Source organism: Mesoplodon bidens, assembly GCF_964165515.1.
Source record: "Mesoplodon bidens genome assembly, chromosome: 3".
NCBI classification, from domain to species: Eukaryota; Metazoa; Chordata; class Mammalia; order Artiodactyla; family Ziphiidae; genus Mesoplodon; species Mesoplodon bidens.
The window spans coordinates 156,727,511-156,742,675 of NC_138178.1; the positions used below are offsets into that span (position 1 = coordinate 156,727,511).

Here is a 15,165-nt window from a genome sequence, read left to right on the forward strand (position 1 = left end):
CTGAGGCAGAAGAATGGATAAGTGACCTGGAAGACAAAATGGTGGAATTCATTGCTGCGGAAGAGAATGAAGAAAAAAAGAATGAAAAGTAATGAAGATACAAGAGACCTCTGGGACATTAAATGTGACAACATTCTCATTATAGGGATCCCAGAAGGAGAAGAGAGAAAGGACCCGAGAAAATATTTGAAGAGATTATAGTCGAAAACTTCCCTAACACGGGAAAGGAAATAAGCACCCAAGTCCATGAAGCGTAGAGAGGCCCATACAGGAGAAAGGCAAGGAGAAACATACTGAGACACACAGTAATCAAACTGGCAAAAATTAAAGACAAAGAAAATTATTGGAAGAAGCAAGGGAAAAATGACAAATAACATACAAGGGAACTCGCATAAGGTTAACAGCTGATTTCTCAGCAGAAACTCTACAAGCCAAAAGGGAGTGTCATGATATACTCAGATGAAAGGGAAGAACCCAAAAGCAAGATAACTCTACCCAGCAAGGATCTCACTCAGATTCAATGGAGAATTCAAAAGCTTTAGAGACAAGCAAAAGTTAAGAGAATTCAGCACCACCAAACCAGCTCTACAACAAATGCTAAAGGAACTCCTCTAAGTGCGAAACACAAGAGAAGAAAAGGACCTACAAAAACAAACACAAGGGCCTCCCTGGTGGCGCAGTGGTTGAGAGTCCGCCTGCCGATGCAGGGGATACGGGTTCGTGCCCCGGTCTGGGAGGATCCCATATGCCGCGGAGCGGCTGGGCCCGTGAGCCATGGCCGCTGGGCCTGCGCATCCGGAGCCTGTGCTCCGCAACGGGAGAGGCCACAACAGTGAGAGGCCCGCATACCGCAAAAAGAAAAAAAAAAAAAAAAAAAAAAAACAAACAAACACAAAACAATTAAGAAAATGGTAATAGGAACAAACATATCAATAATTACCTCAAACGTGAATGGATTAAATGCTCCAACCAAAAGACACAGGCTTGCTAAATGGATACAAAACAAGACCAATATATATGCTGTCTACAAGACATCCACTTCAGACCTAGGGACACATTCAGACTGAAAGTGAGGGGATGGAAAAAGATATTCCATGCAAATGGCAATCAAAAGAAAGCTGGAGTAGCAATACTCATATCAGATAAAATAGACTTTAAAATAAAGAATGTTACAAGAGACAAGGAAGGACACTACATAATGATCAAGGGATCAAGCCAAGAAGAAGATATAATAATTATAAATATATATGCATCCAACATAGGAGCACCTCCATACACAAGGCAACTGCTAACAGCTATAAAAGAGGAAATCAACAGCAACACCATAATACTGGGGAACTTTTAACACCTCACTTACACCAATGGACAGGTCATCCAAACAGAAAATTAATAAGTAAACACAAGCTTTAAATGACACAATAGACCAGATAGATTTAATTGATATTTATAGGACATTCCATCCAAAACAGCAGATTACACTTTCTTCTCAAGTGTGCATGGAACATTCTCCAGGATAGATCACATACATCTTGGGTCACAAATCAAGCCTCAGTAAATTTAAGAGAATTGAAATCATATCAAGCATCTTTTCACAATGCTATGAGTAGAAATCAATTACAGGGGAAAAAAAAACGTAAAAAACACAAACACATGAAGGCTAAACAATATGTTACTAAATAACCAAGAGATCACTGAAGAAATCAGAGGAAATCAAAAAATACCTAGAGACAAATGAAAATGAAAACACGACGACCCAAAACCTATGGGATGCAGCAAAAGCAGTTCTAAGAGGAAGTTTATAGCTATACACACCTACCTCAAGAAACAAGAACAATCTCAAATAAACAATCTAAACTTACACCTAAAAGAACGAGAGAAAGAACAAAGAAAACTCAATAGCAGAGGAAATAAATCATAAAGATCAGAGCAGAAATAAATGAAATAGAAACAAAGAAAACAATAGCAAAGATCAATTAAACTAAAAGCTGGTTCTTTGAGAAGATAGATAAAATTGATAAACCATTAGTTAGACCCATCAGGAAAAAGAGGGAGAGGACTCAAATCAATAAAATTAGAAATGAAGAAGGAGAAGCTACAACAGACACTGCAGAAATACAAAGCACCCTAAGAGACTACTACAAGCAACTCTATGCCAATAAAATGGACAACCTGGAAGAAATGGACAAATTCTTAGAAAGGTATAACCTTCCAAGACCGAAGCAGGAAGAAATAGAAAATATGAACAGACGAATCACCAGTAATGAAATTGAAACTGTGATTAAAATCTTCCAACAAACAAACATTTAGAGAAGAGCTAACACCCATCCTTCTCAAATTCTTCCAAAACATTGCAGATGAAGGAAGACCCCCAAACTCATTCGATGAGGCCACCATCACCCTGATACCAAAACCAGACAAAGATACTACAAAAAAAGAAAATTACAGACTAATATCACTGATGAATATAGATGCAAAAATCCTCAACAAAATACTAGCAAACAGAATCCAACAACACATTAAAAGGATCATACACCATGATCAAGTGGGATTTATCCCAGGGATGCAAGGATTCTTCAATATATGCAAATAAATCAATGTGATATACCATGTTAACAAACTGAAGAATAAAAAACATATGATCATCTCAATAGATCCAGAAAAAGTTTCTGACAAAATTCAACACCCATTTATGATAAAAACTCTCCAAAAAGTGGGCATACAGGGAACCTACCTCAACATAATAAAGGCCATATAAGACAAACCCACAGTAAACATCATTCTCAATGGTGGAAAACTGAAAGCATTTCCTCTAAGATCAGGAACAAGACAAGGATGTCCACTCTCACCTCTATTATTCAACATAGTTTTGGAAGTCCTAGCCATGGCAATCAGAGAAGAAAAAGAAATAAAAGGAGCACAAATTGGAAAAGAAGAAGTAAAACTGTCACTGTTTGCAGATGACATGATACTATATATAGGGAATCCTAAATATGCCACCAGAAAACTACTAGAGCTAATCAATGTATTTGGTAAAGTTGTAGGATACAAAATTAATCCACAGAAAGCTCTTTCATTCCTTTACACTACTGATGAAAAATCTGAAAGAGAAATTAAGGAAACACTCCCATTTACCACTGAAACAAAAAGAATAAAATACCTAGGAATAAACCTACCTAGGGAGACAAAAGACCTGTATGCAGAAAACTATAAGACACTGATGAAAGAAATTAAAGATGATACCAACAGATGGAGAGATATACCACGTTCTTGTATTGGAAGAATCAATATTGTGAAAATGACTTCACTACCCAAAGCAATCTACAAATTCAATGCAATCCCTATCAAATTACCAATGGCATTTTTTACAGAACTAGAACAAAAAAATCTTAAAATTTGTATGGAGACACAAAAGACCCCGAATAGCCAAAGCAGTCTTGAGGGAAAAAAACGGAGTTGATGGAATCAGTCACCCTGACTTCAGACTATACTACACAAAGCTACAGTAATCAAAACAATATGGTACTGGCACAGAAACAGAAATATAGATCAATGGAAGAGCATAGAAAGCCCAGAGATAAACCCACGCACCTATGGTCAACTAATCTATGACAAAGGAGGCAAGGATATCCAATGGAGAAAAGACAGTCTCTTCTTCAATAAGTGGTGCTGGGAAAATTGGACAGCTACATTTAAAAGAATGAAATTAGAACACTCCCTAACACCATACACAAAAATAAACTCAACATGGATTAGAGACCTAAATGGAAGACCAACAGTGTAAAACTCTTAGAGGAAAACATAGGAAGAACACTCTTTGACATAAATCACAGCAAGATCACTTTTGTTCCACCTCCTAGAGTAATGGAAAGAAAAACAAAAATAAACAAATGGGACCTAATGAAACTTAAAAGCTTTTGCAAAGCAAAGAAAACTACAAACAAGGTGAAAAGACAACCCTCAGAATGGGAGAAAATATATGCAAACAAATCAACGGACAAAGGATTCATCTCCAAAATATATAAACAGCTCATGCAGCTTAATAGTAAAAAAAACAACAACCCATCCAGAAATGGGCAGAAGACCTAAAGAGACATTTCTCCGAAGAGGTCATAGAGATGGCCAAGAAACACATGAAAAGATGCTCAACATCACCAATTATTAGAGAAATGCAAATCAAAACTCCAATGAGGTATCACCTCACACCAGTTAGAATGGGCAACATCAGAAAATCTACAAACAACAAATGCTGGAGAGGGTGTGGAGAAAAGAGAACCCTCTTGCACTGTTGGTGGTAATGTAAATTGATACAGCCACTATGGAGAACAGTATGGAGGTTCCTTAAAAAATGAAAAACAGAACTACCATACCACCCAGTAATCCCACTAGTGGGCATATACCTTGAGAAAACCATAATTCAAAAAGACACATGCACCCCAATGTTCATTGAAGCACTATTTACAATAGCCAGGTCATGGAAGCAACCTAAATGCCCATCGACAGACGAATGGATAAAGAAGATGTGGTACATATATACAATGGAACATTACTCAGCCATAAAAAGGAACGAAATTGGGTCATCTATAGAGTCGTGGATGGATCTGGAGTGAAGTAAGTCAGAAAGAGAAAAACAAATATTGTATATTAACGCATATATGTGGAACCTAGAAAAATGGTACAGATGAACCAGTTTGCAGGGCAGAACTTGAGACACAGATGTAGAGAACAAACGTATGGACACCAAGGGGGAAAGTGGTGGCGGGTGGGGGTGGGGGTGTGATAAACTGGGAGATTGGGATTGACATGTATACACTGATGTGTATAAAATGGATGACTAATAAGAACCTGCTGTATAAAAAAATAAATTAAATAAAATTAAAAATAAGATAAAGTATGGTTTGTTTAACTGAAGACAGACACTAAGAGTAGATAAGGTTATCTACGGAACTGGTATGGAATACGGAACAAAAGGAGGTTTTGAATAAATCGGTCACAGTTAGCTTTTTCTTAAGTTTCTTCCCTTCTGAAATGTTGTTTTAAATTACTGAAGGAAAAGATTACCACATCTATCTGTTCTACCAATGTTTAATCTTTAAGCTACATCATGATGAATGCATAAGCCAAAGAATTAGAATTCCATGCACTGTCTCCATCACCTTTATAAGTACAATTTAATTTGGTATTCATTCATTTTTTTGTTACCAGCTATAGAAATATTTTATAAAGATAAATACATCCAGAACAATCTAAAAATCTTAGGGTATAGTACCCTAACAGCCTCTAAAAAAATATAATTCATCAGTTTGGTACCAAGTAAAAGAAGAAATGATTGAGTAGTTTCTTACTTCTAGTCTTTTACTAGAAACTTACCTCTTCTACCTGCCCATCTTCAGCTCCATCTTTCTCTTTGTCTTCTTCCTCCTCATCATCATAGTCTTCTTCTTCATCTTCATCTTCTTCAGATGACGTATCCCCAGTCCCATCAACCTGTAACACCAGCGGGGCTTGCTGTTGAGCAGGCTGGGCCTGTGGCTGCTGTTGTCCAGCTGCAGTTAGCTGTGCTTGTGCTGGTGTAGGTGCTGCCACTGTTGTAGGTATAACCTGAGTCTTATTTCCTGTAAATAAGATTTGCTGGGGCTGGATGATAACACCTGTTTGTGGTGAAATCCCTCCAGGAAGAGGGGCCAGTACCTAAGGCAAAAGAAAAACTACAGATTAGTAACTAGCTAGAGGACCAAGTAGCTCAGTTTCATTGCTTGGTACACAGAAATAGGCCCCAGTGCTGAAGAATCACCCCAAATCGCCATATCTCATATATAGTTAAAACTACCAAAGCACAGGAGGAATGTTTAGTGAGTGTACTGATCCACTAAATTTTCATTTTACCATTCAAATTTCTAAAGGAAAAATATTTTCTGAAGATAATTGTTCCATTAATCAAGTACTTGCTATGTATATGCCAGATTCCAGGCCAAGAGTTACACATTATTAGTTTATTTGCTTGAGGTATAGAGATTTAATAACTTGCAAAGCTTGCAGTCAAGTCACTAAGAGGCAAAACGTGAACCTAGATTTTCTGGTTCTGCTCTTATTATTATGCTACACTGCCTCTCCATGAAGAACACTGCCCTGGAATCTGAAGCCCTGGGTTCCAGTTTTGTCTAAGATCACAGATAAAGATGTAGCAGAGCAAGTCATTTAACCTCTGTTCACTGTTAGATTAGGGTCAATGGTTCTCAATGCTGGCTACAAATTATAACAACCTGGTAACTTAAAAATACTGATACCTAAGCCCCCACTCCTAATATTCTGATTTAACTGGTATAAGATGACATCTATTCATTTTATTTAAAGTTCCCCAGGTAATTCTAATCATGCAACCAAAGCTGTGAACCACCAGATCAGATGATTTCTAAAGTTCCTTCCAGACTCTGCATCCTAGGATTCTAAAGTAAACCACAACTCAAAAAGAACCTATTAACAAATAGTAATTATATCTATTATAATGAACATATTTATAATTATAGTTATTAAATAAAAAGCAGAGAATGCCTAGTGATAAATTAAAGCACTAAATGGCAATTCCTTGTCATTAGGTTCAAGGAAAGCAAAAATAATAAGACAGTATTTCTTTTAAGAAGTTTACAGATTAATGATGCAATAGACAAAGCAATAACAACTCAAAAAGATAGAAGATGTCATAGAAATGCCATGTATAACATTATGAAAAGACAGGAGAGAGTACTAAATTCACCTTGGAGGGACAAGGCCCGGTCAGGGAAGCCTTCCTAGTAGGCAACAGTTGAGCTTCTATTTGTGTTTTGGGAGATTAGTCAGGCTTTTTCCGTTTGGTTTGTTTGTTTGTGGGGGACTGGAGAGAACTGCTAGAAGGAAGGCCAAAGGTGGCATTCTAAACAGAACAGCATCAAGTGAAACCCAGAAGTACCAACAGGACAAATTTGGAAGGCTGTAAGTAGGCTGGATTAATGTTCCTCCTCTGTACTTCTATCACTGTACTATCATATTAACGTTGTTTAGGTATCTGTCTCTTTTTCAAAGTACACAAGTTCCTCAAGAAAATAACCATTTCTCTTTCATCTTTGTCCTCACAGTACAAGAGTTTAACACCTGGCACACAAGCATGTGCAAATATTTGTCAACCTTGATATAAACAGCAGCTAAACCAGGTAACGACTGGAAGCATGGCAAAAAATAAAATGTGGGAAAACCAAAAAAAAAAAAGAACCCGAAAAAGATCTCATAACCCATGCTGAGGAGTTTACACTTTTTCCAATAAGCAATGGGAAATTATTAAAAGATTTTAAGATTTTTAGAACAATGACTATAAATATAGAGTAGCAGTCAAGTTAGGAGGGCACAAGGCTGGAGGCAGGGAAATCAATTAAGAGGATAACACAGTATTTTAAGTGAGAAATTATGAGAGCATGAACTAAGGAAATGACAGAAGAGACTGTGGGAAAAAACTAGTTTCAAATATATTAAGGGACTGAAAGCAAGTTTAAACTGCAGTCTGAAAAAAAGGAACTATTAAGAATTGGTAGGATTTCATGATACCTTGGATATTAGAGGTAAGCAAAAGGGAGGATTCCACATACCCCCTTCCAGACAATACATAACCATCATGAAACTAGACTCATGCCTGCTTTGTTCACTCCTAAATCTCTAGTCTCTTGCAAAGACCCTGATACGTAGCCACCCAATAAATGTGTGTTGAATGAATGCTGAATAACTAGCTTAGGAGGCTGGATGGAGAGTGGTGCCACTTATAAAAAGCAGGGGGGAGGATGATAAAGGATGAGTAGGGATAACAACAATTCAGTCTTAAACATACTGTAAGTTAAGCTGTGAGGTGTACAGGAGGAATTCAGACTGACAGGTTGTGTAGTATTAGAGAAGAGTCTAAGAATTTGTATAGATAAAGCTATAGAAAAAGGGATGGGAAACACCCAGAGAATTCATACAGAGGCAGAAAAAAGAACCCCATGGTGGTCAGAACTTAAGATTTTTACCTGTTGTATAACAGGAGCTTGTACTCCACCAGGCTGCATTTGTGGTATAACCTGTTGTTGTAGAACTACTGACTGCTGAGGCTGAAAGATATACTGGGCACCATTGGCTGCTCTGACCACTTGAAGAAGCTGGCCTAAAGTAAAAAGTATATATTCCAAGTTACCACTTGAGCAGTGATCACCTCAAAACAAACGAATTCATAGCGAATGTCAGACCATGGTGAATGTCAAGAATTACTAAGAAGGCTAACAATTTTATTAAGGGCTGTCATCCATACACAGTAAACTATAGTCTTTACCTTCTCTGACTTTACAACATGCTCTAATACATTGCTTAGTATGTTTTATTTTCCTTATAAAACTGTTTCCAACAAAGTTTTAACAACAGATTATGAGAGTTGATTAAAAGCGTAAATTATCTTGACTAACAAGTCATGAGAGAGGAATAAGTAACATCAGCAGACATTTCAGGGGCTGTTCATTTTTAAAGCTTTAAGGAAACAGAAGTATAATAATGCATTAATATCTTGAACAAAAGCACAGCATTCCTTAGCTTCAAGATGACTTAAAAAACAGTAAGAGTTTGCTGAACCAATTAACATTGCCACATAACACTAACAGTATGACTGGCTTATACCAAATCCCTCTAATATATTGTTTTAAATGATGCAGAATGTTGAATTAATTAAGTAGTAAGCAATTATATCTCATTAAAATATGTAGCAAGCTGCTAAGTTTTTTCTTCAAAAATTTAGAAATTAACAAAATAACAAGAAATTGTATAATCATTATACTTTTTTTTAACATCTTTACTGGAGTATAAGTGTTTTACAACTGTGTGTTAGTTTCTGCTTTATAACAAAGTGAATCAGCCATACGTACACTTATATCCCCATATCCCCTCCCTCTTGTGTCTCCCTCCCAGCCTCCCTATCCCACCCCTCTAGGTGGTCACAAAGCACTGAGTTGATCTCCCTGTGCTATGCAGCTGTTTCCCACTAGCTATCTATTTTACATTTGGTAGTGTATATGTGTCCATGCCTCTCTCTCACTTCATCCCAGCTTACTCTTCCCCCTCCCCGTGTCCTTAAGTCCATTCTCTACATCTGCGTCTTTACTCCTATCCTACCCCTAGGTTCTTCAGAACCACTCTTTTTTTTTTTTAGATTCAATATGTATGTTAGCATACAGTATCTGTTTTTCTCTTTCTGACTTACTTCACTCTGTATGACAGACTCTAGGTCCATCCACCTCACTACAAATAACTCAGTTTCATTTCTTTTTATGGCTGAGGAATATTCCATTGTATATATGTGCCACATCTTCTTTATCCATTCATCTGTTGATGGACACTTAGGATGCTTCCATGTCCTGGCTATTGTAAATAGTGTTGCAGTGAACACTGTGGTACGTGACTCTTTGAATTATTGTTTTCTCAGGGTATACGCCCAGTAGTGGGATTGCTAAGTCGTACGGTGGTTTTATTTTTAGTTTTTTAAGGAACCTCCATACTGTTTTCCATAGTGGCTGCACCAATCTACATTCCCACCAGCAGTATAGAAGGGTTCCCTTTTCTCCACACCCTCTCCAGCATTTATTGTTTGTAGATTTTTTGATGATGGCCATTCTGACTGGTTTGAGGTGATACACCTCACTGTAGTTTTGATTTGCAAGAAATTGTATAATTAAATTACAGAGAAAATACTTAAAATCCAGGTAAATAAGTTATTCAAACATTATTATCAAAAGTAAATTTTGCCAGCTATGGAGAGATACTATATAAAACAGAATGCAATAAATTTGCTCTTAAGATACTATAGGATTTAGTTTGATATCACAAATTAGTTCAAATGAGTTAAGTTTAACTTATTTGGTAAGTTAAATGTGTTTAGCAAAAAACCAAGTAAATAAGCACTTCTATATAATCATACTTCATTCAATAAATAGTATTCCATTCATGGATCAAAAGTTCAAGTGCAATTCTCATCTTCTCTACTGCATCCTCAGCAGTGATTATGGTTTAATATGCCATGGTCCTCAAATCATCTTATTTTAATAACGTAAGCCAAATGGTAAAAGAAGTATTAAGATCTTCTGTCTTTCAGTGAAGACAAAACAAAGGCTAGATGGTACAATTTTCTGAGTTATATAAATAATGGATCAGTTATTCCTAATTACCTGAATTTGTTAATATCTGTTGAACAGGAGTCACACCGGCAGGGAGTGCTAAGGTAGCAGCTGTAGCAGCAGCACTCTGGAAAAAAACAATGAAAAACAATCAAAACCATGTATGTTCATAACAGCACATCAGTTTATCTCTGGCATATTTTAAGTATTTAAAGTTTCATTTAGTATATACTAAAATGAAAAGTTCTAACAATAAGACTAACTGCCACTTTATAAAATGGTACAATAAAGATCAATGAGCCTAAACATCTTACCTAATTATTTCAAGCAATTAAGTAGAATAATTAGGAGGTTTTTTTCACCTGGAGAATGTACTCTAAGGAAATCTAACCCACACTAACAGTGTTGTACAATAAATAAAATAACCATTCCATCATTTCCTTACTTATTCTGTTTCCTTACTCCCAATTCCTTGTTGTCAATTAATATACTTATGGCAAAAGTGTAAGTACCTTCACTTTAGAAATCCTAATATTTTAAATTTATACCATGATTAACAGGCCTCTAAAGAAAACCTTGTATCAGAAGACTGCAATTCTTAGCTGGCAACTCTTCTAAGATGCCATAAGGTGACAACACTGGCATTATCTAGGTGAAACATATATTACTGACAGTTTTATCAACATAGAAAATACCTTAAAAATCTTAAGTCACAAAAATTAATTTCTACACTTGAAAGTGAAGTTAGTATCTGACTTTAAATTATAAAAATATACATGGAATTATACTCTGAATGTTTTTAAATCCAGGATAAATTCTTGATTTACTGCTTCTGGAGACTTCTCCCCTTTCCTCTGAAAGAATTACACTACATTTTTACTGTTTTTTAAAAAAATCCTGAGCTCAAAGTATTTCCATGTATCTCACTGTAACTATATACAGGTAGTTTTTCCCCCCTCCCCCTTCAACCTTTTTTAAGGTACCAAACCTTCATATACTCAATCTAACTTATACATTTTTAGAAACACCTCTATTTGAATACGCTTCAAGAAATAAATATTAACTGTGCTTTGAAGTCAACAAAACTTGGAAAATTACACTCAAGTAGGTTAATGATACAACTATCTAGTCAGGCTCTAAGTATAGCCTTCCAAGAAAATATGCTTGTTGCCATTTGACAGGCCTAAGTAATCTCTATATCTTAAGCCTGAAACTCCCATTATGTCCCCAAAATCCAGCTATCTAGCTCACCAGGTTCTCTTTATAAAATGCAGGTTCTGCATTTCATTTTACTAAATAAATGAAAGATTTAAATAAATGTCTATATAAGCAAATGATAGGTAATCTAAATTTAAGGAATATATTAACAACCACTTACTATTGAGAAATATTATTTAGGAATATTAAGTGCCTATAATTCACATTTTATAAGATTAATAGATCTCCCTCTACTAGCAAACTGACCTAGTGTTTCCCTTATAGCATACATGAGAAAGTAACCATCTGCATACCTCTGCACATTCAAGTTGCTATAAATATTTGTTGTGATGTATCATACACAAACCATCTTTTATTAATGTCTGCTGAAAGTTCCTTCCTGTATTTTGTGAAAAGGCCCTAACGTGAATAATGCATTTGAGCAATTTCATAAAGAGAACCTGCAAAACTAGTCTGATATAAGGTCCTGTTTCATACGTTCCCTGAAATAGCTTTCTACCAAATGTATTACACCACTATCCCATATTCTTATATTAAAAAAACTTTTTTTTCAAAATCAAACTGTTTTTAATGGATATCTTTGAATCAGGAATAATAATGCAAACAAACAAAAACACAAAAAACTTATTTGTAAAAAGCCTATACTGATTACATTTTAGAACATGAAAAACACATGAAGCAAACACTAACTGAAAACAAGTAAAATGCTGAAATATGTATAAATGCTAACATTTTATTGATTGAAGTCTGACCTATGATCTGTTTAAATACATATGCTCTTTAGAATCAAGGAGACACAGCAAATCAGTAAGAGATGGGCCATTAATTTTACCAGTCTTTTTAAACACAATTTCAATTCAAAATTCTCTCCCATAACACTTAAAAGTCTTCAAAATTAGATGGGTCTACTGCAAGTGATTCTACCAAACTTTCTGTTTTAAAATGATACAAGTTATTCCCTAGGAAACAGTCTCAATAGTACCAACTACAATATGGATCCTACAGTGAGACTTATTTTTAAGGATGGAGGTTAAAAAGAAATTTGGTGCCTTAAACTTGAAAGGGAATTTTTTTTGAATAATAAAAATTCTTGTGAGAATCGATAGGCATGGACTTTTGTGATTTTCATGCAAAAGAATTGACTCCAGGAACTTGAACTGGAAGTACAAACAGAGATTCTTGATTTTTTGTGAATTTAAAAATTCCAATTTCTATCGTGTAGAAATTTGCAATTCTGTAAAGTTATACATTTGTTAAGGCTGGTATGTATCAATAGAAAGAAGTCGTTTGTCTAGTAGGTAAGCCCTGCTTCCTATATAGCTTATAAAACACAACTGAGCTTTCAGGTTCACTCATCACTCACAAAATACAGTAACTTTTTTTAAAAATATTGCTTTTTCATTAAAAAAAAAAAACTCTGGATCTGAAAAAAAATCTCACTGCTAACACTAGACTAAGAGATCTTATTTAAAATAATGATTCTTACCTAATAAAAGGATTTGGCTGAATTTAAGAATGGAATGTCAGAGCAGAGACACCACTAACAGTCTGTGTAGTTTAAACAGAAGAAAGGCCATTTACGAGAAAATGCCGGAACTATTCTAATTAAACTTTGTTTTAATGTTTTATTTTTTTAAAAAACTGTGAGGATAGAAGTAAAGATTTTCTAAGGATCTGAGGGTTTCTTTCTTTCAGTTTTATAGTTATATCTGATGGGATATATTATATGTGCTAAGTGAAATTTGAAAATTTGAGGACTTATGAAGTTCAGTGGCTATCTCTTAGAAGTATCAAAAGTCTAATGTATAATAAACTCAACTGGCTAAAATGCATTTTAAAGTAGCAATTTACATATTGTAATAAAATTTATTAGGCTATGCTATGGTTAAATCAGAGAAAAATTTGTAAATGTCTGATCTTAACGATACTAGTTATCTTTATCCAAGTGGTTCATTTTCATTTTTAAAAAATTTATAGTTCTTAGCATTCCTAACCTCTTTCAGTTAATGGGTCTTCTGCAACATAATTATACTTGGCATAATGTTTGGTAGGTCCCGTAAACCTATTTTCAAAAAATAGCAGAAGATAAAACAGCTCCCACAAAGCATCACTCTTTTGGTATTTTCAACAGAAAGTTGCATAATTTTATGAACCTTAATGTCTAAGTACCAAGCTAAACTTTAGATTTGCTGTTAAATCCAATACTTAGGAAACCAAACAAAACAGCTATTTTGCTTAAGTCTTGAATAAACTTCAAGTTGTTAATATACAACATACACAAGCATAATCACAATTTGGGTTAGAATAAACAGAGCCAAGCAAAGTGCTATGTTCTGAGTCTTACCATGTTTGATGCATTCATATGTTGTATCAGCTTAGAATCAGGAACAATAACTTGTGGTGCTGCAGCTATGAAAAAACACAGACACACATAAAAACAAGGAACCATGAGGCTATTTCATAAGAATGCTGTACCATACTGAAAATTCTTTTCATGCTTTCCACATTTTCTGCATGCAAATGCACTCAACCATTTGATATCTCAGAATGTTATAAACTTCTATGGTAAATAACAGCTGCGACATACCCACCTTATACTGGAAAAAACACAATTAAAAAAAAGATTTAACAACACCTAAGGACACGAGGGACCTTGGGAACATGACATAATGAGATACCTAACACCTAAACATATATATTTCTGTGCATTCTTAAACTGGAAATTTTCAAACATAATTTAATATTGTCTTGCCAACTCACAATAACTTTGTTATTAATATAATGATACTACTGCTGGAATGCATTATTGACCCATTAAGAGTGAGCTCAAAACGTTATAATCTACATAGTCTTTTAAAATCTTTTTCTTCCAATTTGACAGTTTCCAGTATCTTATTTCTATCAACTTTTTAAAAAATACAAATCATAAATAATGGCAGTATCACTTAAGCATAAAAGGAACTAAGTGTTTGATTCCGCAAATTTCAGAGAATAAATAGATAATCCCATTATCCTAATATTCTCTGAGTGAAGAAAATCAAATTTTAATTTATGATAACCTAAAATCCTAGTGCCAGGCCTGAAGGCAATAGGAGGAACGGTCATCAAGAAACATTAAAAGGATAAAATTACTTGATGCAAGGTACAGAGTAAAATCAAATATTAAGTCTTATTTGATATAAACAGTAAAATAACTCAGACATTTCTAACGTGCATCAATATCAGTTTTAAGTCTTACATACACTCTCAGATGAGGCAAATGAGTAACTAAACAGTTACCTTAAGATGAAGTTTTCATTTATCTTTATTCTCCTCTCTGACAACAAGATTTACAAAACTTGAAGGCCTAGGAAGTTTTATAACTGAACAAATGCTTGTCATGACAGAAAATACTCCATGTAGAGGATTAAGCTTCTAAGCCTTTTCAGGGCCCAGATTTTCCTCAGCTGTGATGTTTTAAGAGCTACTTCACAGAGCCTCTATTAGACTGCAATGAAACAAAACCTATAAAATGACTTGCACAGTACAAGGCACTATGGACGCAGTCTATAAATACTTGTTTTTTCTTATCTTTAAGCCCCATAATATAAATTAAGATGTCATATATCTACTCTTCACTTAAAGGAAATCTAATTCAGTCAATTTAACTGCATAAATTAATAGGGAATAAGAATTTCAGATTGCCAAAGTATAGTTACAAGAACCCTCCAGTGTTTATTTATAAAAACTAAACTCAAATGTCTTCATAGGAACAAATCAGTTTCAAAGAAAGTAACAATTCTACTATATAAAA

General features: G+C 34.9%; 1 protein-coding gene across 1 annotated transcript in view; it reads right to left on the bottom strand.

The window, feature by feature from the left end:
* GTF2A1 (general transcription factor IIA subunit 1) overlaps positions 1 to 15,165 on the bottom strand; it is a 45,685-nt gene that overhangs the window by 16,299 nt on the left and 14,221 nt on the right. The window contains exons 4-7 of the mRNA XM_081229458.1: positions 13,717 to 13,781; positions 10,206 to 10,281; positions 8,028 to 8,161; positions 5,368 to 5,688 (exon numbers count right to left, since the gene is read on the bottom strand). Coding sequence (XP_081085584.1) covers positions 5,368 to 5,688; positions 8,028 to 8,161; positions 10,206 to 10,281; positions 13,717 to 13,781 — 596 coding nt within the window. The remainder of the gene's footprint in view (positions 1 to 5,367; positions 5,689 to 8,027; positions 8,162 to 10,205; positions 10,282 to 13,716; positions 13,782 to 15,165) is intronic.